Here is a 26,755-nt window from a genome sequence, read left to right on the forward strand (position 1 = left end):
AAAGAGAACAACAAAAATCAAGCTAGTACAGCGACAGACAAGAAAGCACGTGATTTCGCATGTTGGCGACCAATTCGTACATCCTTCATTTATTTCTCCCCTTCAGCATGAATCGACTATTCTTGGCACAAAGCCAAGAAGGGATCTAGAAATGGTGGGCGAACTATACGTGTCCTGCCCACTTTTTTTTTGTTGTTGTTGTATATAGCATCTACCACATCTTTCAGATTTTTTTCTTTATTTCATTGTGTCTTATATGACTTTCTTGCTTGTATTACACTTTTTTTCCTCCATGCCCTGCTGTCATAGGGCATTGGTGGTAGACTACTATTGTTATAAAAAGTTTGATCCTATTCCCGAATATACTGGGTGTTTCAAAATGGGGAGTATACAACTTTGAATGACAATAGAAGGCAAATAGCGATAAATGAACAATTTTTATTACCATTCAAATATAGCATAACACTTGAAGTTTCAACACAGACAGTTAAAGTTCGATATGACTACCTCCAGTAATTTTGCAGACGTCTCATCTGTAATTAATTTCCTTCCACATGTGTCAGAGCATATCTGGCATAACTTCAGCAATGGTGGCAGTAATTCTGAAATGCAGCTCATCCAAGTTGGCTGGTAGTGATGGTACAAACACTTGATCTTTCACAAAACCCCAGAAGTAAAAATCGAATGATATAAGGTTGGGAGGGGGACACATGGCCATATACCAGCCCCCCCTATCAGTTCATCTGCCTGGAAAATGGGTGTCGAGATACAACTTTACTTCTGTCAGATAAAGAGGGCTCTTCATTAGACGGACACATTTCCAGCTTGCTGGAAATGTGTCCGTCGTATTAATCATCTAATTGTGGTATTAGGTACCCTTGTAGCATGTCCAGATACACACCACCAGTAATCATAGACTCCAAAAAAAGAAAGGTTCGTATACTTTTTTCTTGCTTATGGTGCAAAAAAGTGATAGCCTTTGGAGTGCTGTGAATATGTTCTGTGATGCCACGTGGATTTTCTCTTCCCCAAATTCTGCAGTTGTGAGTGGTCACTTGCCCATTTATGTGAAAAGTGTACTCGTCACTGAAAATGATCATGTCCAAAAAGTCCTAATTTTGTTCTATCCTACTGATCATTTCTGTACAGAAATTAGGTGTATATCTTCTTATCATCTTTCTTCAAATGTTGTATGAGGGTAAATTTATAGGGCCTTAAATGTAGACGCTGTTCTGAAACAAGCCACACATGTGGAATTCCAATTTGATGAGATGCCTGTTGATGAAATCTTTGTAAAATACATATTATTTTTTACTGTGGCACATGTGTGAATGTTTAATTATAGAAACTCCACAGGTTTTGCTATACAATAGAGCAAAGTCATGCAGTTCTGATTTGGTTGACTTTCCAGGGCTTCTCTGGAAAGTTTCCCAAACTTCTTTCACAACTACATTGGCAGCACATGGCCTTCCCACTGACCTTGGATGATACACAGAACAACCTGCTTCCACAAAATTCTTGTGCCACATGTAGATCCTACACCTACTAGGGGATTCTTTGCCATATTGCGTGGAAATTCCTCTGAACTTGTGTTGCAGATTTCATTTTCTCAAACTAAAACATACAATGTGCTTGCTTTGCACCATCGAAAGTCACCATTTTCAGATGGTGTGATGTATCATACCATCGTGTTGTCATTTTGTAATAAAGTTTTGTGACCAAAAATTGATGTTTCACTACATTATGACACACTAGCTCAGCTTTTGTATGTCTTCAGAGTTAGTCTATGTTCTGCAAAGTTGTATACACTCTTTTGAAATACCCTGTATATTTTTTGGTTTGTGATGGTATCTTTCATCTGGTTAAAAGTTTTCCAAGCAGCCTTTTTTGGCATCTATTTATTTTATATGATATATCGTTGCAGGCATGTGGTATTAATAATAATAATCATTGTCTATTATGATCGTTTATCGTAAGTAAATGCAGTTCTCCACTCTGTAACTTTATTTTGCAGTTTGATTTGGTGATCATGACTTGTATTTGTTTTTCATCCACTTTGTTTTATTAGGGTGTTTCTAATCCTGTCATCCTAAAGTGCAAATATATTTCATTCAACATTATTTCTAGTTCAGTTGGTTTCTGATAAAGTGGCTCTGATATCTTATGAAACAAGAGTATTTTAGGATTCTCTTCATCTGTATTTAAACCTCCATCCAGGCTTGTGTTTTCTATAGTTGCTGTAAAGAGATTGGGGTAGATCATATCTACCCCAATCTCTAGTGTTGTCATTTTGTAATAAAGTTTTGTGACCAAAAATTTATTTATTTATTATTATTATTATTTTAAAAGTCATTTGGATTTTACTGCCTGTATATATGTTTTGCATGAACCTGATATATGAGGGGGGTGGCAGAGATGTCTGGAAAGTGTTGATAAATACCTAGAACAAAAATTAATTTTATGCCTTCTTATATATCCTAAAAGAAAAATAACAAATTATTACAATTTGATGAAACATGGGGGGGGGGGGGGTAAAGGGTTTTAAGATATGATCTTTCTTGTGGTTATATCAATTGCTTTAATATCGTTTTTGTTCTAGGTGTTTATCAGACTTTCCAGACCTCGCTCGTGTGGTTGTTCAGTGCCTTGATCTTTTAGTGCCTGATAAACTGCATTATGTTCTACTGTGTCATATGCTTTCATTGAAATTGAGCTGGTTTATTGTATGTGGAGAATCCTTTCTTAAATTCTGCTTGCTTTTTGCTGCTATTTTCACATGGTGTTTTTGATTCTATTTATTATTATTATTACATGACCCCTTCAAGGTGTTCAAAGACTAATCGAGGGAGGGCACCTACTATATAGCTCCATCTATACTAGCTACACTGAATTGCATCATCTATACCGTCTACTCCCCACCCCACAGCCAATCACAAACATCCATGCCCACAGTGGGATTCGAACTCACAGACTTTTGGCTGGAGAGCAGATACGCTTACCACTCAGCCAACCAGGATGGCAAAAAAAATGTTACATGCAGTCGACAAGATTCGAACCTGTTCAGGGAGCTTTCTCCAGTGGATTTAGAGTCCATTGCCTTAACCACTCTGCCATGACTGCTTGCTCAAACATTTGACAGTGGTGGGATTTGAACCCACACCTCATTGAGACTAGTGCCTAAAATCAGCACCTTAGATTGCTCAGCCTCACCACCTCATCGTATGGTGAATATTTTATAGAGGTGGGACAGGAGACATCTGTCTGTATAGTCAGTACACACACACTCTCTAAACTGATGATTTAAATGATTTCCATTCCTCAGGTATTCTTTCTTCATTTAGTAACTACATAAACCTTGTTGCTAGATCTTTATAAAGAATATTTCCTCCTCTCTTGACATTTGCTATTTTTATTTCATCTGTTCTTGATGCTCTACCTGTTTGCTAATACAGAGCCCTGTGGGAGACCATTGTGGAGGAATCTTTTTTCCACCAATATAGACCTGGATCTTTCTGTTAAAGAGAATGGATTTGAAAAGCTGGAAAGTTTTTTTGCACCTTATAATATTGCCTAGTTTTAGGAGGAAGCCCCTGATCCAGACCATGTCATAAGCTGATGTTAGGTCAATGAAAGTGACTCAGAATTTAAGTTTCTTTTGGAAGCTTGCTTCAATCTGATCACAGATTGAAGCAGAAGTTGTTGTGATCCAGATCACAACAACTTCTTTCCAGCCTGAAGCCATTTTGTTCAATCGAGAGTGCTCTTTCGATCAGTGGTGAAATTCTTTTAATGAGAATTCTTTCAAAGTGCTTAAAGGTGGAGCAAAGCAAGTCCACTTACATTAAGGTTTTCTTGTGTTGGGGTTCTGGATGATATATAGGTTGCAGATAAGTTCTCCAGATTCTGGAAAGGACTTAGTGCCTTTCCAGTTGATTCTGTGACATGTTTTGAAGTGCATGGTCTGATAGGTCTGTTTTACCATAGTGGAGGAATTTAATGTGGTGTTTGTCTTTTCTTATTGGGATGATGTGCCCTGTTTCCCCTATGTAGGGTAGGTTGCAGGTGTACTGAATTTTGTAAACCACTGGATGGGCCAGTTAGGGAAGAGGATCTTTGAATGAGCTGAGTATTCTTTTTTTAATTTTGCTGGAGGTTTGAAGATTGTCTTAATGTTGTATTTATGTAGTGTTCTATTTTTTCTGATGTTTCCCTAATAGTGGTATGGCCATGGTATTCTTGTAATCTTTCTTGCTTTTAATGGTATTGCTGTGGAGGATCTTATGAACTTTTTTTTTTTTGTCATTTTTTATAAATATTTGACTAATAATTTCATATTCCTTCTTCAGTGCCTGCTCATTGGAGCAAATTGTTATATATTGAGGATGAGCATTTCACAGCTTCAGGCATTCAGATTTGTTGAGGTTTAAATATTTTCTAAAGCAGAAGGCAGATTTTAGGAATGGTTTCTTGTATTTATATTTTTCTATAGTGAATAAGGCTACCTTCTTCTGATATCTTATGGTAGGTACCCAAAACATAGTCTAGTCTGTGAGTCCTTAGTGGTCATTATTGTGGTAACAGATGTAGTTCTTATGCTTAGAGATTCTGATGTTGGTTGTCTCACCTGTTTGGCCATGGTAGGGCAGCTTACAGCTACAGGGTGTTAGCTGTTATAAGCTCCCTGGAATACTTTAAACAGTATCTGAACCTTAATAAAATCTCAAATCTGAGAAATGCTCATTCTCATACCATCAGCCAAGTGGACAAGAACACCCAATCACGTTCATTTTAGATTCACCTTTGTTGATCTGCTTCAGTTTCAGTGTGGTATTGATGTGCATGTATCTATTTATATATTGTTCCCTGATAATATAAGTTTGACTTTGGTGAGATATTGGAAGTGTTAATTAAATTATTTTAATTATTATATCATCTACTTTGTATTATCCTTAAAAATACTACTTTAAGCCTGGCGACTAGATCCGCTAGACATCACTTTCTGAAAGCATTCTTTTGTTTGTATGTGTGCTTGATTTTTAATTTTGTTTTAACTATTGTACATTTTATATAGAATATAAAAGATTTTTCTTATTGAGTTTTGTTTCTCTTTACTATTTTCATTGTTTAACTGGGAAAAGGCAGCTGCACAAAATTCCTATGATTTCTTGTAAGATGATTGATCCTGGGAATAATTATCTTGAGCTGCAAAAATAGAAATATCAGCTTATTTCTGTGAGCAACTTGTTTAGCCTCTACTGTCAAGCGTCATAGCTTATTTTGTTTCCTTTGGTTGAAAGATCTGAGTTTGAATCCTGTTTTGGAACTTGAAGAACCTTTATAAGAATTTTTCAACAGAAGGATGAGTCAGCTGGTCTCATATGAGGTGATAGTTTTTCAACCTTCAAAACAAACACTAGCCAGAAAAACACAAATAACAGACATGATAAACTGGACTAGTAAGCCTTAGTTGCTTTGATTGTTCAAAACAAAAACAGCCTCTGCTATTCTAACTGGAGGAATTGATGATCAACAGTAAAGTGAGGGAAAAAACTGTTCTGGAGTTGAGTATGAAATGTGCCTGATTTATAAGATCTACGTATATATAACTGCCATTCCACTTCATTCTTTTTTTGGCCCTTCTCATTTGAATTGAGATCTGAAACTTTCTAGCCAAAAGACTAAGTAAGTCATAGAAAAATACTAAATTCAAAAAGAATGACATGGGTTAAAATTCCAGATTGTATATCTTTGGGCCATTTTCTTGGTTTGTTCAGCTGGTGAGCCAGATACTTTGTTTACATGATTGTTTTTATTATGTCTCTGTCAGCTGTGAGCAGGCATTGTAAGTCATGGGATAAGAACGTCTAGCTTTGTATTGACTGCACTATTCAGGTAAGGTACAGAATTTTCAGTTGACAAAATTTCTATTAATGTATTTAAGTTCCTCCTGCCTAGTTTCATGTTAAATATGGTCAGTTTTGTTTGTTTCCATGGTGATTCTGCAGTTTCACTACTATTTTATAATTTTTGTGCTTATTGATTTTCTCCATCTGCATCTTTAGAAATTCTAAAATGTATAAAATATCAAAAATAATTCACTCATGGTGTTTTAGGTCAAAAATGCAGCATCGCTGTGAGAATATCATATTAGCAGATCCACGTTACTGTGCCGAGCACAACTTAGAGCAGTTGCTGTGGAAAACAGCATTCTATCAGGTAATCGAAGCACTTAGGAAAAGGGCAGAAGAATATCCATATGTAAAGGAAGATATGAATAAGAATATCATCAGTCTTGTTGATGAGGTAGTTATGTATCAGTTAATTGATTACATTAAATTTACTTGTTTTAAAAACATGTTAGACTACTTTATTAAAATAACTTTTAAAAGTTATTTTAATAAAGGTATTAAACTAATTATTTGACTTTCTTTCTTTCATCCTAATGTTAAACCATTCTTATCAAAAATATTGTTTAATTTTTTTAACTAAAACAAAAAAACATTATATATATGATTCTAAAGATTCTAAAGATATGTTTAGTAATTATTGATAAGAACACAACATATATTAAAACATAGATGACCGTGTATAATATGGTGCTGTTTATTTATTAGCTTATCTTTGCTTATATTTTTTGTTTATTATCAAAGATATTATTAGAACAAAATCAATAATAGGAAAATAAGAAAGTGGATAGAACCATGCATAATTAATTCTGATTGTTACAAGATTATCCCTGTCACTTCTTCATATACATATGCATATTATGTATTCCTGGTAGATAGGAATATGATACTCTATAGGGAGCAGCATGGCTTTGAAAAAGGGAGATCCTGCCACAGTAATTTATTCATATTTTATAATAAGATAAGATTATTTTATAATAAGGAAAGACTGTTGTATAACCGCATAAACAACACCATCCTTGAACACATTCCGTTTGAACAGGGAGGTTTTAGGCCTAATCGTAGTTGTTGTGACCAGGTTTTGATGCTGACATCATACATAGAAGCAGGCTTTCAACGAAATCTAAAAACTTCTGCAGTCTTTCTTGATCTAACTTGCATACGAAATTGGAGAGAGAGGGCATGCTGTATAAATTAATGAAAGTACTACCGTGCCGAAGAACAATACAACTTGTTAATAATATGCTTAGCAATAGATATTTCCGTGTTGTCCTTGGAGAAAAAATTAGCAACCAGAAGAAACTTAACAATGGTCTTCCACAAGGCTCAGTATTGGCCCCCTCTCTTATTTAGTTTATATATAGCTGATATGCCAGATACAGTATCTAGAAAATTTTGCTATGTGGATGACATAGTGCTAGCCACCAGAAATAGAGAACTAAGATGGTGGAGGAAATCTTCACAAATGACCTTGCCTCCCTGCTTATTTACTTTAAAAAATGGAGACTACAACCAAGCTAAAGTAAAACTGAAGTGTCAACTTTCCATCTCAATAATAAATTGGCACACGACGAGTTGAATATCCCATTCAGAAATTCAGTCCTACACTATAATAAATACCCTAAGTATCTAGGAGTTACACTCGATCATACTCTATAACAGTGGTTCTCAAACTTCAGATATTTGCGTACCTCTTCTTAAATTTTCATTATTACCAAGCCCCCTTATCAAATAATAAATAAATAAATAAAGTATATTTCATTGTAAATGTCTATTTTATTTGAATTTATATGTTCATGTAAACAAAAAATATGATATATTTTTAATAGAACAAAATTTGGAATAGGTTCCTCTTCATTTCTCGTCCATGAAAATCCACATTTCAAGTAATTCATATTATACTTAACGAGAATTTTTCATCTTCTTCCTAATTGGTTCTCTAGAGATGTCAGACATCACACCCTTATCAATTTCATTTGATCCAGATGCAATATCAGTGTTTTCTTGTTGCTTTCTGCTACTTGTATTTGTTATATTGCTCTCTTTTGTGTGTTTTATAAATCCAATGATCTATACTTAAGAATTAGAAAGCTAAAAAAAAAATGTACTGTATTTACTCGAATATAACTCGCACTTTTTTCCCAAAATTAAAGCTAAAAAATCATGGTGCGAAATATATGTGGGGATTTTTGGAAACTAAAGTTTTCAGAAAAAAACTGCAATTGGTGTGACTTACCAAGTAGCTACTACTCGCTATCGCTACTTTAGGCATCGAGAACAGTTTCCTTGTGTGCAGTGTCAAAGTCATCTACCCAAATAGCTTCATCTTCTTTCCCATTATTTCAAACAAAAATTACCAGTAATTTACAAGACTTGAGATATACAGCAGCTATGAAGAAGAAGGCTAGAAAAATAAGAATTAGAAATAACATCCAGAATGTGGCATGTCCTGGGGGTGCAGCAGCAAATACGTTATGAATATCTCTACTCAGTTTGGTTTATTCGGTGGCAGAGTACTGTGTTACAGTCTGGCTCAATAGCTGCCATACCAAACTAATTGACTGTCAGCTTAACACCACAATGCGGCTTATATCTGAAACCATAAAAACAACTCCTGTGTATTGGTTTCCAATGCTGGGCAACATAATACCACCAAATCTACGAAGATGTGATGCTCTGTTACGAGAATATGACAAACTACTCAGAAATACTGAATTGCTTATACATAACAATATATCAGAACTACAGCTTAACAGATTGAAATCAAGAAAGCTCCCCTCTTAGTGAAGCTAAACATCTGAAAATATCTAACTATAATACCAGTGATCAATGGAAACGAGTGTGGAGCATAAATACTAATGCCCAACTCGAAATTTGGTTCGATAGGCACTGCCTTAACATCCCAGGTATGGAATTAAGCCGAAAGACATGGATAACACTGAAAAGGATTTGTACTGGCTATGGAAAATGTGCAAGCTTTATGTACGGGGGGGGGGGGGATTCCCCTCACCGGAGTGTGACTGTGGACACCTGAATCAATCAATCCATCATATTTCCACTGAATGCAGTCTTCGCACATATACAAGCCAAAGAAGCAACTTCCTGGAGGCGACACTGCCTGTTATAGACTGGATCAGAGAACTTGGCCTTAACTTATGTGTTTTGTCTGCCGAAAGGGCAACTGTCTATGGTTTACTGTAATTGTTTGCGATTTACATTTTTATTTACCTTTTACATATTTGTACTAATTTATGCACATGTATTTTTATAACTGTATGTAGATTGCCATACGATAAATAAAATAAATAAGGTAACAGTGGAACTGGATAAAGGAAATGGCTAAGCTATGATATTGTTGGACTTTGCAAAGTTATTTCACAGAATGTGACACGAAAAATTAAAATAAATTGGCAGTGTGGGCAAAGGACAATGGTTGTCAATTTAATGTTGTAATATGTAAGGTAATGCACTTTGGGATGAAAGGATTACATACTTTGTATCATATTGATGGTTCTAGATTACAGGAAATTAATGAGGCTAAGGATCTGGGGGTGATGGTAGATAGAGATTTGAAATTCATAGGACATATTGCAAGAGTTGGCAGAATAACTCAGAAGATTACTTGGATGTTGAGACGCGCTGATATGTAAAGATTGGAAGGTTATTATCCCTCTTTATAAGTTATGATTTGGCCACATGAGGTCTACTGTGCACAGATTTGGTCATCTGCATTTCTATGGGGCCAGGAGATGGTGAAGCAGATTCAGAGATGAGTGACCAAGCTGATGACAGGTCTGTGGAATGTTTCCTATGAGGATAGATTGAAGATGTGTGGATTGCAGAGTTTAGCTGACAAGTGTGGAGGAGAGGGTGTATGATAGAAACTTATAAGTTACTGAAGGAATTCTATAAGATTGATACAAAAGAAATATTTCAGTATGGGAAGTAGGAAGAAAACAAGGGATCACACTTGGAAGTTATCTAAGAGTTTGGTAAGCAAGAGTGTACAGACTAGGTTCTTTACTTGGAGAGTGGTTAATGAACGGAATGGATTGCCAGAGGTGGTGCGAGTGCTCCAACAGTGAATAAAGTTTAAGGAGATGTATGATAGGTATCATGTTAATGGATAGTGTGGGTTCCCATGATGAGTCTTTTGACTCCATGGAGTTCCTGTATGACTGATTTTCCCTTTTAGCCGTTTCCGACCATAGGCGACTTTGTAGGCTTTGCCCACAAAGTATTCCTGGTGAGATTTTTACAGGGTAGTTTACCATTGCTTTCCCCAACCCCCTATTTATTCCGGGCTCGGGACCAGCATGATGATGAGTCTTTTGACTCCATGGAGTTCCTGTATGACTGATTTTCCCTTTTAGTCGTTTCTGACCATAGGTAACTTTGTAGGCTTTGCCCACAAAGTATTCCTAGTGAGTTTTTACAGGGTAGTTCACCATTGCTTTCCCCAACCCCCCTCCCCTTATTTTATCCGAGCTCGGGACCGGCAAATGGCTGGGACATATTCATGACTGTAATCCATGTGTGTTTGGTGGGCTGGTTTGCCTGTTCTGGGGCATGAAAAACCTGAGTTTCTGGATGAAAAAAACCCATATGAAAATATCTCCGTATGAAACTGGCTAACTCACCTTTAGTCAAGACTAGATAAAGGTTCCTCGCATCACTGATGGGAATCAAACCCAAGTCTTTCCGACCAAAGGGTTTCGTCTATACTGACTGAGCTACAGAGGCTCTGAGTACCTGTATGAATAATAATAATAATAAATATTTCATATATATTTAAGCACTTCAACACCTGGTGACAAAATGTGCAGTGTTCAGTTAACAGAGATAGTAGAATTAATTAGTTTCAAGTGAGGTCCAAAGTCAACAGAAAGCACACAATTATGAAAAATGCAATAGCATTTAGGAATGTTCACATTAAACTGAATATTACAGTCTTTCAAAACTGAGAGATAAAGATGGTACTTTTTCATTATCATTTGATCCACGTGAAAGAGCTTCACAGATCTTTTGAATAATCGTTCATAATTGAAATTGCAGTTATGCAATCATAGTTGCATAATTGCAACTATGATTGCAAGACTTGCAATATTATTATGGCACAAGCATCTCCATGTGAGTCTTAAGGCTCACACAGTGTCTGTCATACCTCTTAAACTCATGCACTGATAATTGCCTTTGACACCCTTCCAGTCATTCACCACTTGCCAAGCATAAACTTCACTCTTATACAACTTTTTGATGATCACTCTAAATTCTATCCTGTATTGAAAATTTTCTTTTGCATATATCCTATAAACCCCATGAGTCACTTAAATATTTGTTTCTACATTATACTCTCTTTTCTTCTAATCCACTAAGGGAAGTAAGTGGAAAGGCCATTGAAATTGAGTTTTATTTTTGTAATAAAGTAGTGATTTGGATTTGTGTTTTGCTTATTTTTCATAACTTGACATAACTGAGTGATTGTGGAGATTTGTGTGTTTGAAACAGACATACTATTGAAAGTTTATTTATCACTTGGTTAGACTATAATAAATTTAGTTTAATCCTTTATCCAAGTGTGAGCAAACAAAGTTTGCGCCTGAAAATATCTTCAGTTGTACTACCTTACTGGGGTAAGGTAGTACAACACTGAGCAACTCGTAGCAAAGGTGGACCAAGCTAACAACACTCCTATCCCAGTATCTTCCATAATGCAAAACACATCTCCTTGTGGATATGTATAATGTTATGCATTAAGGGATTGGCCACTACCCAGACTAGTTTCGACCTTTATTGAGGTCTCTTCAGTGGGAGCCAGGCCCACAGTGTGTTTTGCATTATGGGAGATACTGGGATAGGAGTGTTGTTAGCTTGGTCTACCTTTGCTACGAGTTGCCCAGTGTTGTAATACCTTACCCGAGTAAGGTAGTACAACACCATATTCAGTCCTGAAGATATTTTCAGGCGCAAACTTTGCGGGGTGCTTAAGGGTCAAAGCTGTATAACTGAGAGGAGACCTCCACATAGCCTTTAAAGGAATGCGGAGAACCGACCAGGGCTTCTGACCTAATGTCCAATCCTCACCTTCTCGTGGTGCACCCTGTTGGGTATCTACTTTGATACTGAACGAACGAGGATGGGCTGGCAATTTGGGATTTAGCCGACCAAATTGTATTCTTATTGGTTAAACCAAAATAAAAAAAAATGATGGTACAACATGACAAAATTTCATGCCGGCTGGGGCGTCGTCCGGTTAAACAAGGCCCCCGTTGTTTTCGCCAGGGAACCAGGGCGAACAGCGAAAAGTCGGCTACTGGAACAAATCTGAAAACAAACCCCAACTCAACATCACCAGAGTTAAAGATCGGTACTATCAATGTAAGAAGCCTGAATGGCAAAGAAATGGAGCTAGCTGAGGAATTAGATAAGTACCAGATCGACATAATAGGGGTGACTGAAACAAAAAAGACCAAAACTGGTGAGATCTTTCTGAGCAATAAATACAAAATGTTATATTCAGGCAATGACAATCAAGGAAAAGAAGGAGTAGCCATAGTATTCAACACAAAATACGAGGCTAATCTTCTTGAATGGCAGTCAGTCTCAAGTAGAGTAATTTGGGCAAATATAAGAATGGGGAACTGGACAATGAGACTTATTTGTGCCTATGGTCCCACAGAAGGTTCTACTAAGGTAGAAGTGGAGGAATTTTTTGAGGCTTTAGAAAAAGCAACTGACACAATGAAAAAGGAAAAGTTGGTCCTTGTTGGGGATCTAAACAGCAGAGTAGGAAATGATTGTGAGACATACAAAAATATTTTGGGAAAATTTGGAGAAAAGAGCAAAGCTAATAATAATGGCAAATATCTGTTGGATTTCTGCTCAGGACATGGACTGGTTATTACTAACACCATGTTCCAACATAAAAATGTGCACAAATTCACATGGAGAGAAGAGGCTAGGAATAAGAAAAGTCTCATTGACTATGTTATTGTTGATAGTGATGTTTTCTCCCTGGTGCAGGACACCAGAGTGTACAGAGGATTTGAAATTGGAAGTGATCACTATTTAGTCTTGAGCAGGATAAAATTGAATTTCATATTGAAAAGAATAACATGTAAGAAAGTTTTAAAGCGAATAAAAGTTGAGCAGCTCTCAGATGTGAACTGTAGACTAAAATACAGAAATATTATTGAAAAGAAAATGAAAGTGTTTGAGAACGGGAATCAAACCTTGGAGATTCAGTGGCAAACTCTGAAGGAAACATTGATTGATTCTGCCAGAGAGGCATGTGGTGAGGTTGTGTGCAAGGATAAAAAAATCAGAACTCCCTGGTGGACACAGGAAGTTAAAGAGGCAGTGAAGGAAAAGAAGAAAGCATATCAAAAGTTCCTGTCAAGTAAGTCAGCTTTTACTCTTACAGAATACAGAGACAAATGTAAGAAAGCTAAACAGTGTGTAAAACTAGCTAAACAAAAGTCATGGGAGGACTTTGGCAAGAATATAGAAAATAAATATCAAGAAGGTGGCAAAATATTCTGGAGGTTGTTGAAGAAGCTTAGGAATGGAGGAAAGAGTGCTGTAAAAGGAATTAGAGATGATAAAGGTGAAATGAAAACAGGAGAAAAAGATATCCTTGAAGTATGGAGTAATTACTTTGAAAAACTGCTAAATGAAACAAGCAGTGATGACAGCACAGTGATAAAAAACACTGACCAGGCATGCAGTCAGGAATACATATCCATACTTGAAGTCGAAAAAGCCATCAAAGGCTTGAAATGTGGAAAGGCAGCAGGAGTAGATGATATTCGACCAGAAATGCTGAAGTATGGTGGTATAAGAGTCTTACAGTGGATACACTGCATAGTTCAGAAAGCCTGGACAGAGGGACGAATTCCCGATGATTGGAGTAGAGCTCTCATAGTACCCATATATAAAAAGGGAAATAAAACTGAATGTGAGAATTACAGAGGTATTTCCCTACTGAGTGTTCCTGGCAAGATCTATGCAAGTATACTTGAGAAACGGTTGAGAAGAATTGTGGAAGAAAAGATGGGTGAAGAACAAGCTGGATTCAGGCCAAATAGAGGCTGTCAGGATCAGATCTGCACTTTACGACAAATAGTCGAGAAAGCATGGGAATATAACAAAGATCTGTATTTAAGTTTTGTCGATTTGGAAAAGGCATATGACAAGGTGCCAAGAGAGAAGCTATTCAATACGCTGCAGTTATATGGTGTCAATGGGGCATTATATCAAGCAATACTTAGTCTTTATTTAAGTTGTGAGTCAGCAGTTAGAATTGAAGGAAGTACAGGAAGATGGTTTAATGTTAAATCTGGTGTGAGACAAGGATGTACATTATCCCCTCTGTTATTCATTATCTATATGGATCACATTATGAAGGAATGTGGTATTAAACCTGATATCAAAATTGGAGATGTTAATGTCAGCTCTTTGCTATATGCGGATGATGTTATACTTCTAAATAAATCCGCTACAAGTTTGCAAGATTCTCTGACTAAATTGAATAGCTGTTGTAATAGATATGGTATGAAGGTCAGTAATAAAAAGACAAAGACAATGAAAATAGGCAGAATCATTGAAAATGTCAACTGTGGTGTGAATGGAGAACCTGTGGAACAAGTAAAACATTTCAGCAACTTAGGCACAATTTTTACTGAAGATGGTAAACTAAATATAGAAATAGACAACAGAATCAACAAAGCTGGTATCGTGGGAAGTCAATTGAATAAATTCATATGGAATAAGAAAGAAATTAGTCGGAACACTAAATTAGCTGTATACAAGACAGTGTTCAAACCAATTTTAACTTATGGATCTGAGAGCTGGGTCAGAAGTAAAACACTTGACCAAAGACTAGAGACCGCAGATATGAGAGTCCTGAGAAAGATCAGAGGCGTGAACAGATGGCATCAATGGCAATATCATATTAAAAATGAGGATATTAGGAAAGAACTTGACATTGTCAGCATCCAGGAATGCGTTAGCAGAGCTAATCTCAGGTGGTATGGTCACTTAAATAGAATGGGAGAGGAAAGATTAGCAAAACAAGTGTTCTCTGCCAGGTTGGCAGGAAAACGACCCAGAGGAAGACCAAGATATAGGTGGATTGATACGGTACAAAGTGCCTTAGACGATAGAAATATAAGATCTGATAATGTTGGAGTCTTGACAAGTAACAGACTGATTTGGAGGAAAATTGTAGATAGGAAGTTAGTAATGATGTAATTTTTTCATATAGTACTGTCATATCCTGTACACCCCTTGAGGGTACATGGCAGGAATTTGATGATGATGATGATGAACTTTGTTTGCTCACACTTGGATAAAGGATTAAACTAAATTTATTACAGACATACTATTTTTGATGCTTACGGTAATTGATGACAAAATGGTAGTACGAATGAGATCGACACATTGTGAAAATCAAATGTAATTAATGCTGTGGACTTTCCAAGAATGGTATGCTGTCACAAATTCAACATGTATACGGAATGTGGAGAGATGGAGCAGGAGATGAGAGAGGATATGGATATGTCAGAAGTGCAATATTCTGTTGGACTCTGAGTTATCAGTAAATGCAAAACTGGCAGATGGAATGAAAGAGTGCCTAATTGTGGAAGCAAATGACCATATGAATCATGAAATAGAAGTACTTGCAGTACCAAATGATTGTATAAATTACAGAATGGAAGCAAGTGGGACTATGGAAGTGAAAGAAAGTTGGAATGAGTAAATGAGTGATAGATAGTGTAATTACCATGATACAAGCATTGAAAAAATTAGTTGATCAGAATGAGAAGTGAAATGAAAAATATGCATAGTGAAATTAGAAGTCTGGTGGATAAGAATGAAGCACAAAAGGTTAGGATGAAGGAAACTAGAGAAAAAAGAGATGACAGATGACTTGAGAATAGCATTGTATGGAGATCTCTTTATTAGAGGTGTGGTGAATGAGAGATTCCATGAAGTGTGTTTTCTAGGAGGGAGAATTAGCAGGATAATTGATACATTAGATAGGAGAAGCAGACAAACAAGCGAGCTGGTAGTGGTTGTTAGAACAAATGACTTAGATGGACATAAAGGGAGCTGTTGAGGAGAATGAATGATAACAGTATGATTGGTGTGTTGTCTAGGTATGATAATGGTGAGATGGAGAGCAGGAATCATAAATGGTTTGTTGGCAGAGCTGTGTGAAGAGAAGGGAGTGTAATTGTGAATGAGGGAGGGATGGACATGTACAAAAGTGATGGGTTGCATTTGAATGGATTTGGTGAGTCAGTTTGAGAGACTATTGCTGCAAGAAGAAACAATAAATGATGTGAGTAAGAGAGCACAGGAAGTAAGAGGTGAAGGAAGTAAGAATTATTGATCATTCTGATCAACTAATTTTAAGATCGGGGAGGGGGGGGGGAGTGAAAGAGAACTAGTGAGATTGAATAAATGAGAATAGCAGTACTGTGAGTGACAATGGCAGAATGAGAATGCAAGATGGACAGGGAAAACGAGGGTAGGAGTCATGGTCGACAGGGAAACACAGTATATCGGAAGTAACAAATGTGTGCATAATGACAATGGTCAGTATGAGGGTGGGATGACCTTGGAATGTGTAGGGTGTAGTTGAGTCTGAAGAGATAGGATAAGTGGCAATAAAAGGCAATTGGGAATGGTTAGTGTGGAGCAGTCACAACTTATAATTGGCATGGGTAGGACTGCTTATAGACCTAAAAGTTATTTGCTGTGTTTATTTACAAATGCCAGGATCATCAAAAACAAGGGAAATGAAATGATTTCATTGATTGAGTTTATTTACCCAAAAATTGTTGGAATAAGTGACATGGTTGGATAAGGATGATATCCTGACTGGAATAGGAAATGGAATGGTATGATGTTTTCTGTGAGGATAGAAAGGACAAGAAGGGGGAGGGTGCTGTTAATAATAGCAGGTGAATCCCATCTGCACAAAGTGGAGATGTAAACAGCAGCAATAGTTTTCAGTCAGTGTGATGTGAGGTGGAGGTTGACAGGAAGAGATTTAGTCAGATGCTGCTATAAGCCAGGGAATGTGGAGGATGGTGATAAAAAATGTATGGGCAACTTTGGTTATTGAACAAGGCCAAGGCGATTGTGGCAGTATAGATTGGAATGAAGAGATAACATTTGGGAATAAGGAAAATGAATTTTTTGAGTTCTTTAGAGACAACTATCTTAGGCAATATGTAAAGGATGGCACATGAGGATCAAGAGTTTTAGATCTGATTATTTCATCAGAGGATGTGATTGTGAGTGGGGTTTTGCACTTCCCTCTAGTTGTTGAGAGTGATCTTGAAGTGATCACCTGGTTTGTGGCTAGTCATATGAAGACTTCTGTGAGGAAAGGAAATATGTGGAATCACAATGCTGGTGATTATGAAAAAGCTTAGGGATAGGATAGCTTGGAGCTATAGCATGGAATGAGGTGGTAAGTGAGAGGGAGATAAATGCTGCATGGAACTGAACAAAGATATTTAACAACGTCAGTGTGCAAATGCATTCCAAAGGTCAAAAGACTGAATAAAGCAGATGTCAAATGGATGAATAAAGGGATAAAGCATGAAATTTGGAAGAAGAGGATATGGTGGTGGAGGAGGATATGTCAGTTAATAATGGTAGCAATCAGTTGCACGAGGAATATACAGAGCAGGCCAGAAAATTGGCTCAGTTGGTAAGAACACCAAAACTACACTGAGCAGAATTTAGCAAATCAGGCCAAGAAAAATCCTACAGTTTTTCAGATATGTGACAAATAGAAGGAAGAATGATTATGGTATGATGATCTTAATGGATGAAAATGGTAGAATGGCAGTTGTCTGAAGACATTATTGAGGTATTCAGTGAACAATTTATAATGGTTGTTGGAAGTTTTTCCACTTGGTTATACTATAAATTTAAAGATGCCAAGAAATTATATTCTTGGTTTAATCCTTTATCCATAATTTAAGGAACAAGGCAAGGGTGGTTATGGCAGTATAGATTGGAATGAAGAGATAACATTTGGGAATAAGGAAAATAAATTTAAATTACAGATAAACCACCCAGAAAAACAACAACTGAACATCTTCTCCACTGATAGAAAAATAGACACAATTTCAAATCCCAAATCAAAATATATAATATCAAAATAGAAAAAAAAGTCTCCAAAATACTTAGGCCTAACCCTAGATACTGAACTGAGATTTACAACTCATATTACAAATATATCTAATAAAGCTCTTAAAAAGCTTAATATCATCAAAAGGCTTTGTGGAACAAAGTCGGGTGCAAAAACCAGAGACACTCAAAACTACATATACCGCACTCTTCAGTGGACTCGACAACAACAACATTCCTTTATCCAAGTGTAAGCAAACAAAGTTTGCACCTGGAGTATTTTCAGGACAGGGCAACTTGTATATAGAAGCTAATGATACTAAGGCAAATTCACACCATTTGCCTTAGTATCCCATAATGCGAAGCACGTTTCCTTACGGACAAGGGGTCACTACCCAATGGGAAGTGATCCTTCCCATAATGCAAAGCATTATACATATCTGTAAGGATATGTGCTCTGCCTTATGGTATACTAAAGCAAGTGATGTGAAGTCTATAATAAATTTAGTTTAATCCTTTATCCAAGTGTGAGCAAACAAAGTTTGCGCCTGAAAGTATTTTCAGGACTGGGGCAAGGTGGTACAACACCTGGTAACTCATTGCAAAGGTGGAGCAAGCTCACAACACTCCTATCTCAGTATCTCCCATAATGCAAAACACATCTCCTTGTGGATATCATCATCATCATCATCATCATGCATATCAAGGATTTAGGCCTAGCATGGCCTGTTCCGGCCTTAGACGTCATCGTTGAATCGTTTAAGAGGACGTCCTGGTTTCTTTTTCCTAATGGCTTGTATTTTAAGGCTTGTTTTGGTAATCTTTCTGTTTTCATTCTTTGAATGTGTTCCATCCATTTATGTTTATATTTTTTAATTTTTTCTATTACTGGTTCTTGGTTTAATTCTTTCATAATTTCTTCATTTCTTTTGTGATCAAATAGGGTATACTTTGCAGTTTTTCTCATAAACTTCATTTCTGCTGTTGTTAATCTTTGTTTGTCTTTTTGTTTTATTGTCCAGATTTCGCTTCCATACATTAAGACTGGTGGAGCTAATGTGATGATACTTTTAGTCTGGTTTGTTTTTGAACTAGGTTTAGTTTAAATATAGAGTTAATTACACCTGTTATTTTTATGTTTATATCATTTTCATTTTCATATGTGATCGTACATCCTAGGCAGTTAAATGAATTCACCTGTTCTAAGATCTTCTTATCTATTACTATTTTAGTTCTTGCTGGATCTTGTCCTTTAAAGGCCATAGTTTTTGACTTTTCTGTTGATATTATCATACCATAATCTTTGGATATCTCATTTAGATCTAAAATAGCTTTCTGTAGTTTATCTTCAGAATTTGTAATTATTATTTGGTCATCGGCAAAGAGGAGAGTGTTTAAGTGTACTGTAGGAGAAAGTTTAATTCCTTGATGTAAATTTTTATTCCATTTTATTATTATTTCATTTAAGTAGATATTAAAAAGAGTTGCTGAGAGGGGACATTCCTGTCAGACCCCTTGGTTTATCTCTCTTGTATATGATAGCTCGTGATTTAATCTTATTTGTATTTGATTATTTTTATATATACTTGTGATAGCTTTTAGGATATTATTTGGTATTTGTCTTTCTTTTAATATGTTAAATAATATGTTTCTTTTAACTTTGTCAAATGCTTTTTCAAAGTCAATGAATGCAATATGTGTTTCTAAATTGTATTCTCTTCTTTTCTCTATTATTAATTTTAGGCAAAAGGCTAGGTCTGTACCTGATCATCCTTTTCTAAATCATTCTGTACTTCTAAAATAAAGTTTTTGGAATATTTCTTTAGTTTGCTATTTAAGATTCTGCTATATATTTTGTAACAGGAATTTAGTATACTGATACCTCTATAGTTTTTAGGGTCATCTCTATTATCTTTTTTAAAGATAGGAATCACAATTGCTTTTTTCCATTCTATTGGGGGAATACCAGTTGAATAAATTTTATTCATCATCATCATCATCAAATTCCTGCCATGTTCCCTCAAGGGGTGTACAGGATAACTTTTATTTAAAAATAATAAGAGTCTTTCTTTGAATCTAGTTCCTGCATATTTATATAGTTCTGAACCTAGTTTATCTTCTCCAGGTGATTTTCTGTTTCTTGTTTTTTCAGGCTGATTTCTAATTCTTCTTTAGTTATTTCATTTTCATTAATTGTTTGCCAGTTGTCTTTTTTAAAATATTTGTCTGTCCACAATTCTGTGTAGTAATTTAGAAATTCTTCTAATTTCAATTCAGTGCTTAATTTTATGCTTTCTTTGGTATCTGCATTTAAGTGTTTCAAAATTTTATATACATTGGGTCTTATTTTATATAAATCATGTTCTAAATTAGAAACAAATTTGTTCCATGATTCTCTGTCTTTTTCTGACTTCTCTTTTAGCTATGGTTCTTATTCTTTTATATTCTATTTCATCTTCTAATCTTTTACTGCTTAACCATTTGTGATAGGCATCTTTTTTCTTTTTGATTATTTCTTTCATTGTATCATCCCAGATCTTCAGTTTTTTCCTTTTATTAAATTTTTTGGTCTTTCCTAAGCTTTCATTTGCTGCTGCATTTAGTATCATTTTTATATTAAGCCATTCTATTTCTATTTCTTCATTTTGTTTTATTTTGTCTAGATATTGGTTAATTCTTTGTTCATATAGCCATTTTACATTTGTGTCATTCAATAGTCTAGTTTTATAAACAAATGTTTCATTTTTTTCTTTCTGTTCTTGTTTGTAGCCATTTAGGTGGTAATCTTAATTTTATTTTAACAAGGAAGTGGTCACTGCTTATTTCATATTCTCTGTGAACTCTAACATCTAGTGAAAATTTTGATGTCTTTTCATTTAGTATAAAGTAATCTAATATTGATTTCCATACTCTTACTGTCCAAGTATATTTATGTATGTCTTTATGTTTATAGAAGGAATTCATTATTTTTAGGTTATTATAAACTACAAAGTCGATCAATTTTTTACCATTCCTGTTTAGAGTATGTTCTCCATGTATTCCTATATTATTATTAATTTTCGTGTTTCCAATTCTTGCATTTAAGTCTCCTGCTAAAATTATATAATCATTTTTATTTATTTTATTATATATATTTTGTAGCTGATTACAAAAATCAATATTATCCTGTTCTCTTCCTTCTACTGCGGCATATAAAGCAATTATTGTTAATTAGCCTCTATCTATTTGTATTCTAGTTTCTGTTATTCTTTCATTCCATAATTTATAATGTTTTAATAACTTTTGAAAAGGAGTTATGAATCCAAATCATGACTCCTGCTTGTGCTCTTTGGTCTCTGTCGACGCCACTGTTTATCACATTAAAATTTTCAGTTCTCATGGTTCCTTTTAATTTCTTTTTTGTTTCAGTTATTACTGCTATTTTAAAATTTCTTTCATTTAATAATTGGTCTAATTCTATTTCTTTTTATGCTATTCCTCTTACATTCCAGTTTGCTATGTGTATTATATTTTGTCGTTTCCATTTTTGTTTTACCTTTTCCATTCCAGGGTTGTTTCCTATAGATTCAATCTGATTATCTTTTTCTGTCAGCTTACTAGTAGAATTATGTTCTCCATGTCACGGTACTAGCCTGACCATGGAGTAGTTCAGTGGTAGGGCTGCTACCTTAAGGCTTCTGAACTATCCTTCTTCCGAATTTAAACTCATAGGAGGAATAGGGTATATTGAAGGGGGAAAGAGCAGATTATAGAAGAATTACAGTAAGGTTTATAGAGAGGGCATATTTGTAAGGCCAGAAGTGAAAAGACCCCCATGGCCCTCGAGTACTCTAATAGCATAGGGGTCATAAAATAAGAAGAGTTGGCTAATAAGGCCTTATAGGAAAGATTAAAGTAAGTAGATCTTCCTCAAAGTAGTAGAAGGAGAGGAGATAGATCCAGCTAGGCGTCCATGAGAGTGCCGCTTTCCTTACAATCAAGATGATTGCCCTTTATGGCCCTGTTGGTCCACGAGTCCTTATTCAGTATATTCGGACCATCCCACCATATACACACACACGCACACACACACACACACATGGTGGGCTCCACTATCTGCCACCCAGGGGATGTGCTCTCTAGGGGTTACAGGATCCCCCGAGAGTATATTTATGTATGTCTCCTTGTGGATATGTATAATATTATGCATTAAGGGGAGGGCAACTACCCAGACTAGTTTCGACCTTTATTGAGGTCTCTTCAGTGGGAGCCAGGCCTGAGTGTAGATACCAGGCAGAAGCATTAGCAAGGTCATCTCTATCTATCATGAGTTGCCAAATGGTGTGCCACCTTTTTATTAAATTACTCTGGATTTAGAGAAAGTTGTTGAAAGTTTATTTTTCACTTGGTTAGACTATAATAAATTTAGTTTAATCCTTTATCCAAGTGTGAGCAAACAAGGTTTGTGCCTGAAAGTATCTTCAGGACTGGGGTAAGGTGGTACAACACCTGGAAACTCGCTGCAAAGGTGGAGCAAGCTCACAACACTCCTATTTCTGTATCTCCCATAATGCAAAAGACATCTCCTTCTGGATATGTGTAATGTTATGCATTAAGGGGAGGGCCACTACCCAGACTAGTTTCGACCTTTATTGAGGTCTCTTTAGAGACCTCAATAAAGTTTGTAACATAAATAAAGTTTGTAACATAAAATAAAGTAGGTCAGGTCCTCCTGTTACAAACCTTACAGAAAATTAGCATCCCTTATCCGCTCCATTAAAGACCAACCACTTCCCCTAGACCTACCTGGTGTATACCAGGTCCCTTGCAGTTGTAAACTGTCTTACTTTGGCCAAACAGGCAGGACAGCGAATATCAGAATTTCTGAACACAAGGACTACATCCGGTTTCACAAGTACAGCCATTCTGGTCTTGCAGACCATGCTCTGGATACGCCACAGAATACGGTGGAAAAAAGCTACAGTAATACACCGTAGCAAATACAAATTGGAAAGATTATTTATGGAATCAGCCTCAGCCCTAAGAAATTCTCCAAACCTCAACAAATTTGGTTGTATGCGACTGCCCCAAATTTGGGAGGCTTACATCAGCAGACCTTCAGCCCAAGCCAAGAACACCTACTTAGCCTGCTAGAGGGCACCATCAGGACTTTTAGGAGAACGATAGCTTCATCTCTTCATTCCCAGTTACTGTGTTGTAGTGCCTACGTGCACGTACCTTTTTTTGTAAGTTCCTTTAGAAAATGGCAACATGACGTTGCCGAAATATCGGAAAATTTTTATTAAAGTATAATTTAATTTATATCCTTAGCTACGTTGTTCAATTCCTTAAGTGTTTTAATAATACAGTCATTTGAAAATTGGGCCAACTTAAGAATGTGAGTAATTAATTTCATAAAGCAATTTTGTTAAGTGTCATTTGCATATCATCTTTATCCCTGTCTCTGTTTGTTGTGTCACCCTTTCATTAATCACTATGGATGAGTTACTCTGATTAATGATACAGATGTTTGGGTATTTGCCATTTCAGCATCTAAAAATAAAACAGAAAGTGGGTTATAACTATTTTATTTTCTTTGTAGTTATGTATATTTATACATATACACTATTTTTATACATTAAAGTGTAATGCAGATGTTAAATATATATACACATTTTGTTTATTCAGCAGTATGTTTTAATTCTTTAAACAGGACTGTAATGGTTCCTTATATTGTGGATTAATATATTACAGGTTATTTTAAAGATATTTCAGATATTTCTTTTGAATGTACTCCTCTTTTGTTTTGCTCTTACTTGCTTGCATGCTAGGATGAGGCAGATTTATCAGTGTATGGCATTTGATACTTTTCTTATTTTCACTTCTGTTCTCTGTGGAAAAGTCATGCATTGTTTGGCATGTTTTCATTAGTAACCTTTTTTTTTTTTTTAATTTAAATGTTTTTCATTTCTAAAATTTGTAATATACTTTTATAAGAATGAATCTGAAAGTGCATGCTGTATATATATTATATATATATTTTTTATAAATTATGCATTATTATAATTTAATGAGTATGGAGCAATGAATAGCTTACCTTAGTTCTCTTAGCTTGATTTTGTTTACGTTTATGCATGTCTTCTTTCACATTTTCAGGATGCTATTTTCTTTGAAAACTTGTTAGTGAAACAGCAAGAGACTTTTGGCTTTAACTTGGCTCAGTTCTTAGACACTGATGAAGAACGCCCACATGGACTTCCTGATTCTGTTCGAATGACTCTGATAAGTGTACAGAAGATTTTAATTTACCTTGGTGATTTGGCTCGCTATAGAGAACAAGCTTGTGGTACAACCAATTATGGGAAAGCTCGCAGGTAATTTCATTATGAACTGTTATAAATATATATTTTAACAAGACCTTTTTTTAAAAATGCATTAAAAATACAATTCTTTAAATCTTTGAATTTAATTATTATTATTATTATTATTACATGACACCTCTAGGGAGTCCAAAGACTCATCCAGGGAGGGCACCTAATCTACAACTCTCAGTCTCCACCAACCGAAACTACTTTCATCATCTACACCAATGCCATCAACCAATCACTAGTATTTTCGCAGACAACCACAAACATTCGAATCCGCAGCCTTTTGGCTGGAGAACGGAGACGCTAACCACTGGGCCAACCAGGCCAGCATTTACCATAATAATTGAATTTTAATTTGGTTTTCGGATTTTTTTATTTATATATTATTATTATTATTATTATTATTATTCGTGACACCTCCAAGGAGTGCGAGGACTCATCGCAGGAGGACACCTACTATACAACACTCCGTCTCCACTACTACACCGAACCTCTACTACCAATCACCTACATCAACGGCATCTACTGCTCAAATGCATGTAGTTTCCAGTGATTTTTTTCAAATTAATATTTAAAATATTCTGTACTCTTGGCATTCTTTAGACTGGTTCGTTAATTATTTCTGAGATAATTTAAAGAGGGGAACATTTGATATAATTGTGTTATGCTTCAAAACATTTTTTTGAAAAAATTATTTCTGCTTACTGATATAAGATATTACACCTCTGCAATAGTGCAATTGGAAGAAAAGCAGGACATTGCACCCTTCATTTAGAAAATACCTTAGTTTGATTCTCGCTGCAATGAGAGGAATCTTTATATTTATATTGATATGCTTCAAGTAAAAGAAAGAATGAATATGAAAGAATAAATCATCTAAATCCTGATGCCGTGAGGATTACAGATGCAGAAGAGGTTGTTCAGTTAATGAGTGCCCATTTTGTTAAAAGCTATCAACCTAGTGTATGCAACATTGAGCTCACTATTACCTCTTCACTAGATGAAGAAATGCAGGCGTATGAGGATGAGGTATTAGAGCTGTTGCACACATTGAATAAGAATTCAGCAATAGGGACTGATGGGATATCAGCACATGTGCTAAAAGAGTGTTCAGCTGAACTGGCCATTCCTTTGACCAGGCTGTTTAATATGAGTCTCATAACAGGGAAGATTCTGCAGGAATGGAAGGAATGTATCTTTCTTTTAAGGTTACACGGTGATCAGCATTCATATTTGCAAATTTGAGATAATTTAAAGAGGGGAACACAAAACACTTGTTGAAATGTACATTTCAACACGTGTTTTGTGTCCCTAAATTCGTAAATATGGAAGGAATGTATGGTAATTCCATTGCACAAGGGTGGTGCAAAGATTGATGTATCCAACTATCGACCAATTAGTATCTCAGGAGTGGTGGTGAAGATTTTGGAAAAATTGGCTAGGGCTCGCATTCAGAAATGGCTTGACAGTGAATCTCTACTTTGCAATGAACAACAGGGATTTACTAAGGGAAGGGCATGTTTTAGCACCTTGCTATAACAATGTTATCATTGAACTAGACAAGGAGAATGGATACACCATGATACTTTTGAATTTTTCTAAGGCTTTTGACAGAATACAGTATGGCAGATTGCTGCATAAATTGGAGAAAATGGGTTTGGGTTATAGAATATTAGCATGGATAAGACGATGGCTGACTGACAGATATCAAAAAGTAATATATGGAGGGATGTGAGTCTGCAAGATTTAAGGTAACTAGTGGTGTACCACAAGGATAAGTGTTTGGTCCACTGTTATTCATTCTGTACATTAATGATATTGGGAAGGATTTGACAAGCAACATTCAGCTATATTTGCTGATGATGCAAAGATAGGTTGGGTAATCAGGAATGCTGCTGATATGCGATACTTGCAGAATGATTTGAAAATGCTGTAATTGTGGGCATGGGAAAATGGGTGTCAGTTCAACATCAGTAAACGTAAAGTCATTCACTTCAGCATGATTAGATATCCAATGTCGTATTATATTGGTGGGATTAGGCTAGAAGAAACTGTTGAGGCTAGAGATCTTGGAGTGTTAACACAGATAGGAAGTTGAAGTTCAGGGGTCATGTGGCAAAGATTGCAAATACAACTCAAAAAATAATTGCACTTCTAAAACGAATGTTCACATTTAAAGATAAGGATGTTATTTTGCCTCTTTACAAGCCTTGATAAGACCTCACTTGGACTATTGTGCACAGGTTTGGTCTCCTGGTTTCCATTGTGAATATGCTATATTGGAGAGATTACAAAGGAGAGTGATAAAAATATCAGGATTGTGGAATACTGATTACAAAGACAGATTGA

The 26,755-nt window shown here is 35.8% G+C and overlaps 1 protein-coding gene across 1 annotated transcript in view; it reads left to right on the top strand.

Moving 5' to 3' along the window:
* LOC150109990 (telomerase-binding protein EST1A-like) overlaps window positions 1-26,755 on the top strand; it is a 478,068-nt gene that overhangs the window by 93,548 nt on the left and 357,765 nt on the right. The window contains exons 4-5 of the mRNA XM_090390470.1: window positions 6,114-6,303; window positions 24,195-24,412. Of these exons, the coding sequence (XP_090246596.1) occupies window positions 6,114-6,303; window positions 24,195-24,412 (408 nt within the window). The remainder of the gene's footprint in view (window positions 1-6,113; window positions 6,304-24,194; window positions 24,413-26,755) is intronic.

The sequence above is a fragment of the Typopeltis vanoorti genome, chromosome 1 (assembly GCF_054136105.1).
Source record: "Typopeltis vanoorti isolate ZY-2024b chromosome 1, IOZ_Tvanoo_1.0, whole genome shotgun sequence".
Lineage (NCBI taxonomy): Eukaryota > Metazoa > Arthropoda > Arachnida > Uropygi > Thelyphonidae > Typopeltis > Typopeltis vanoorti.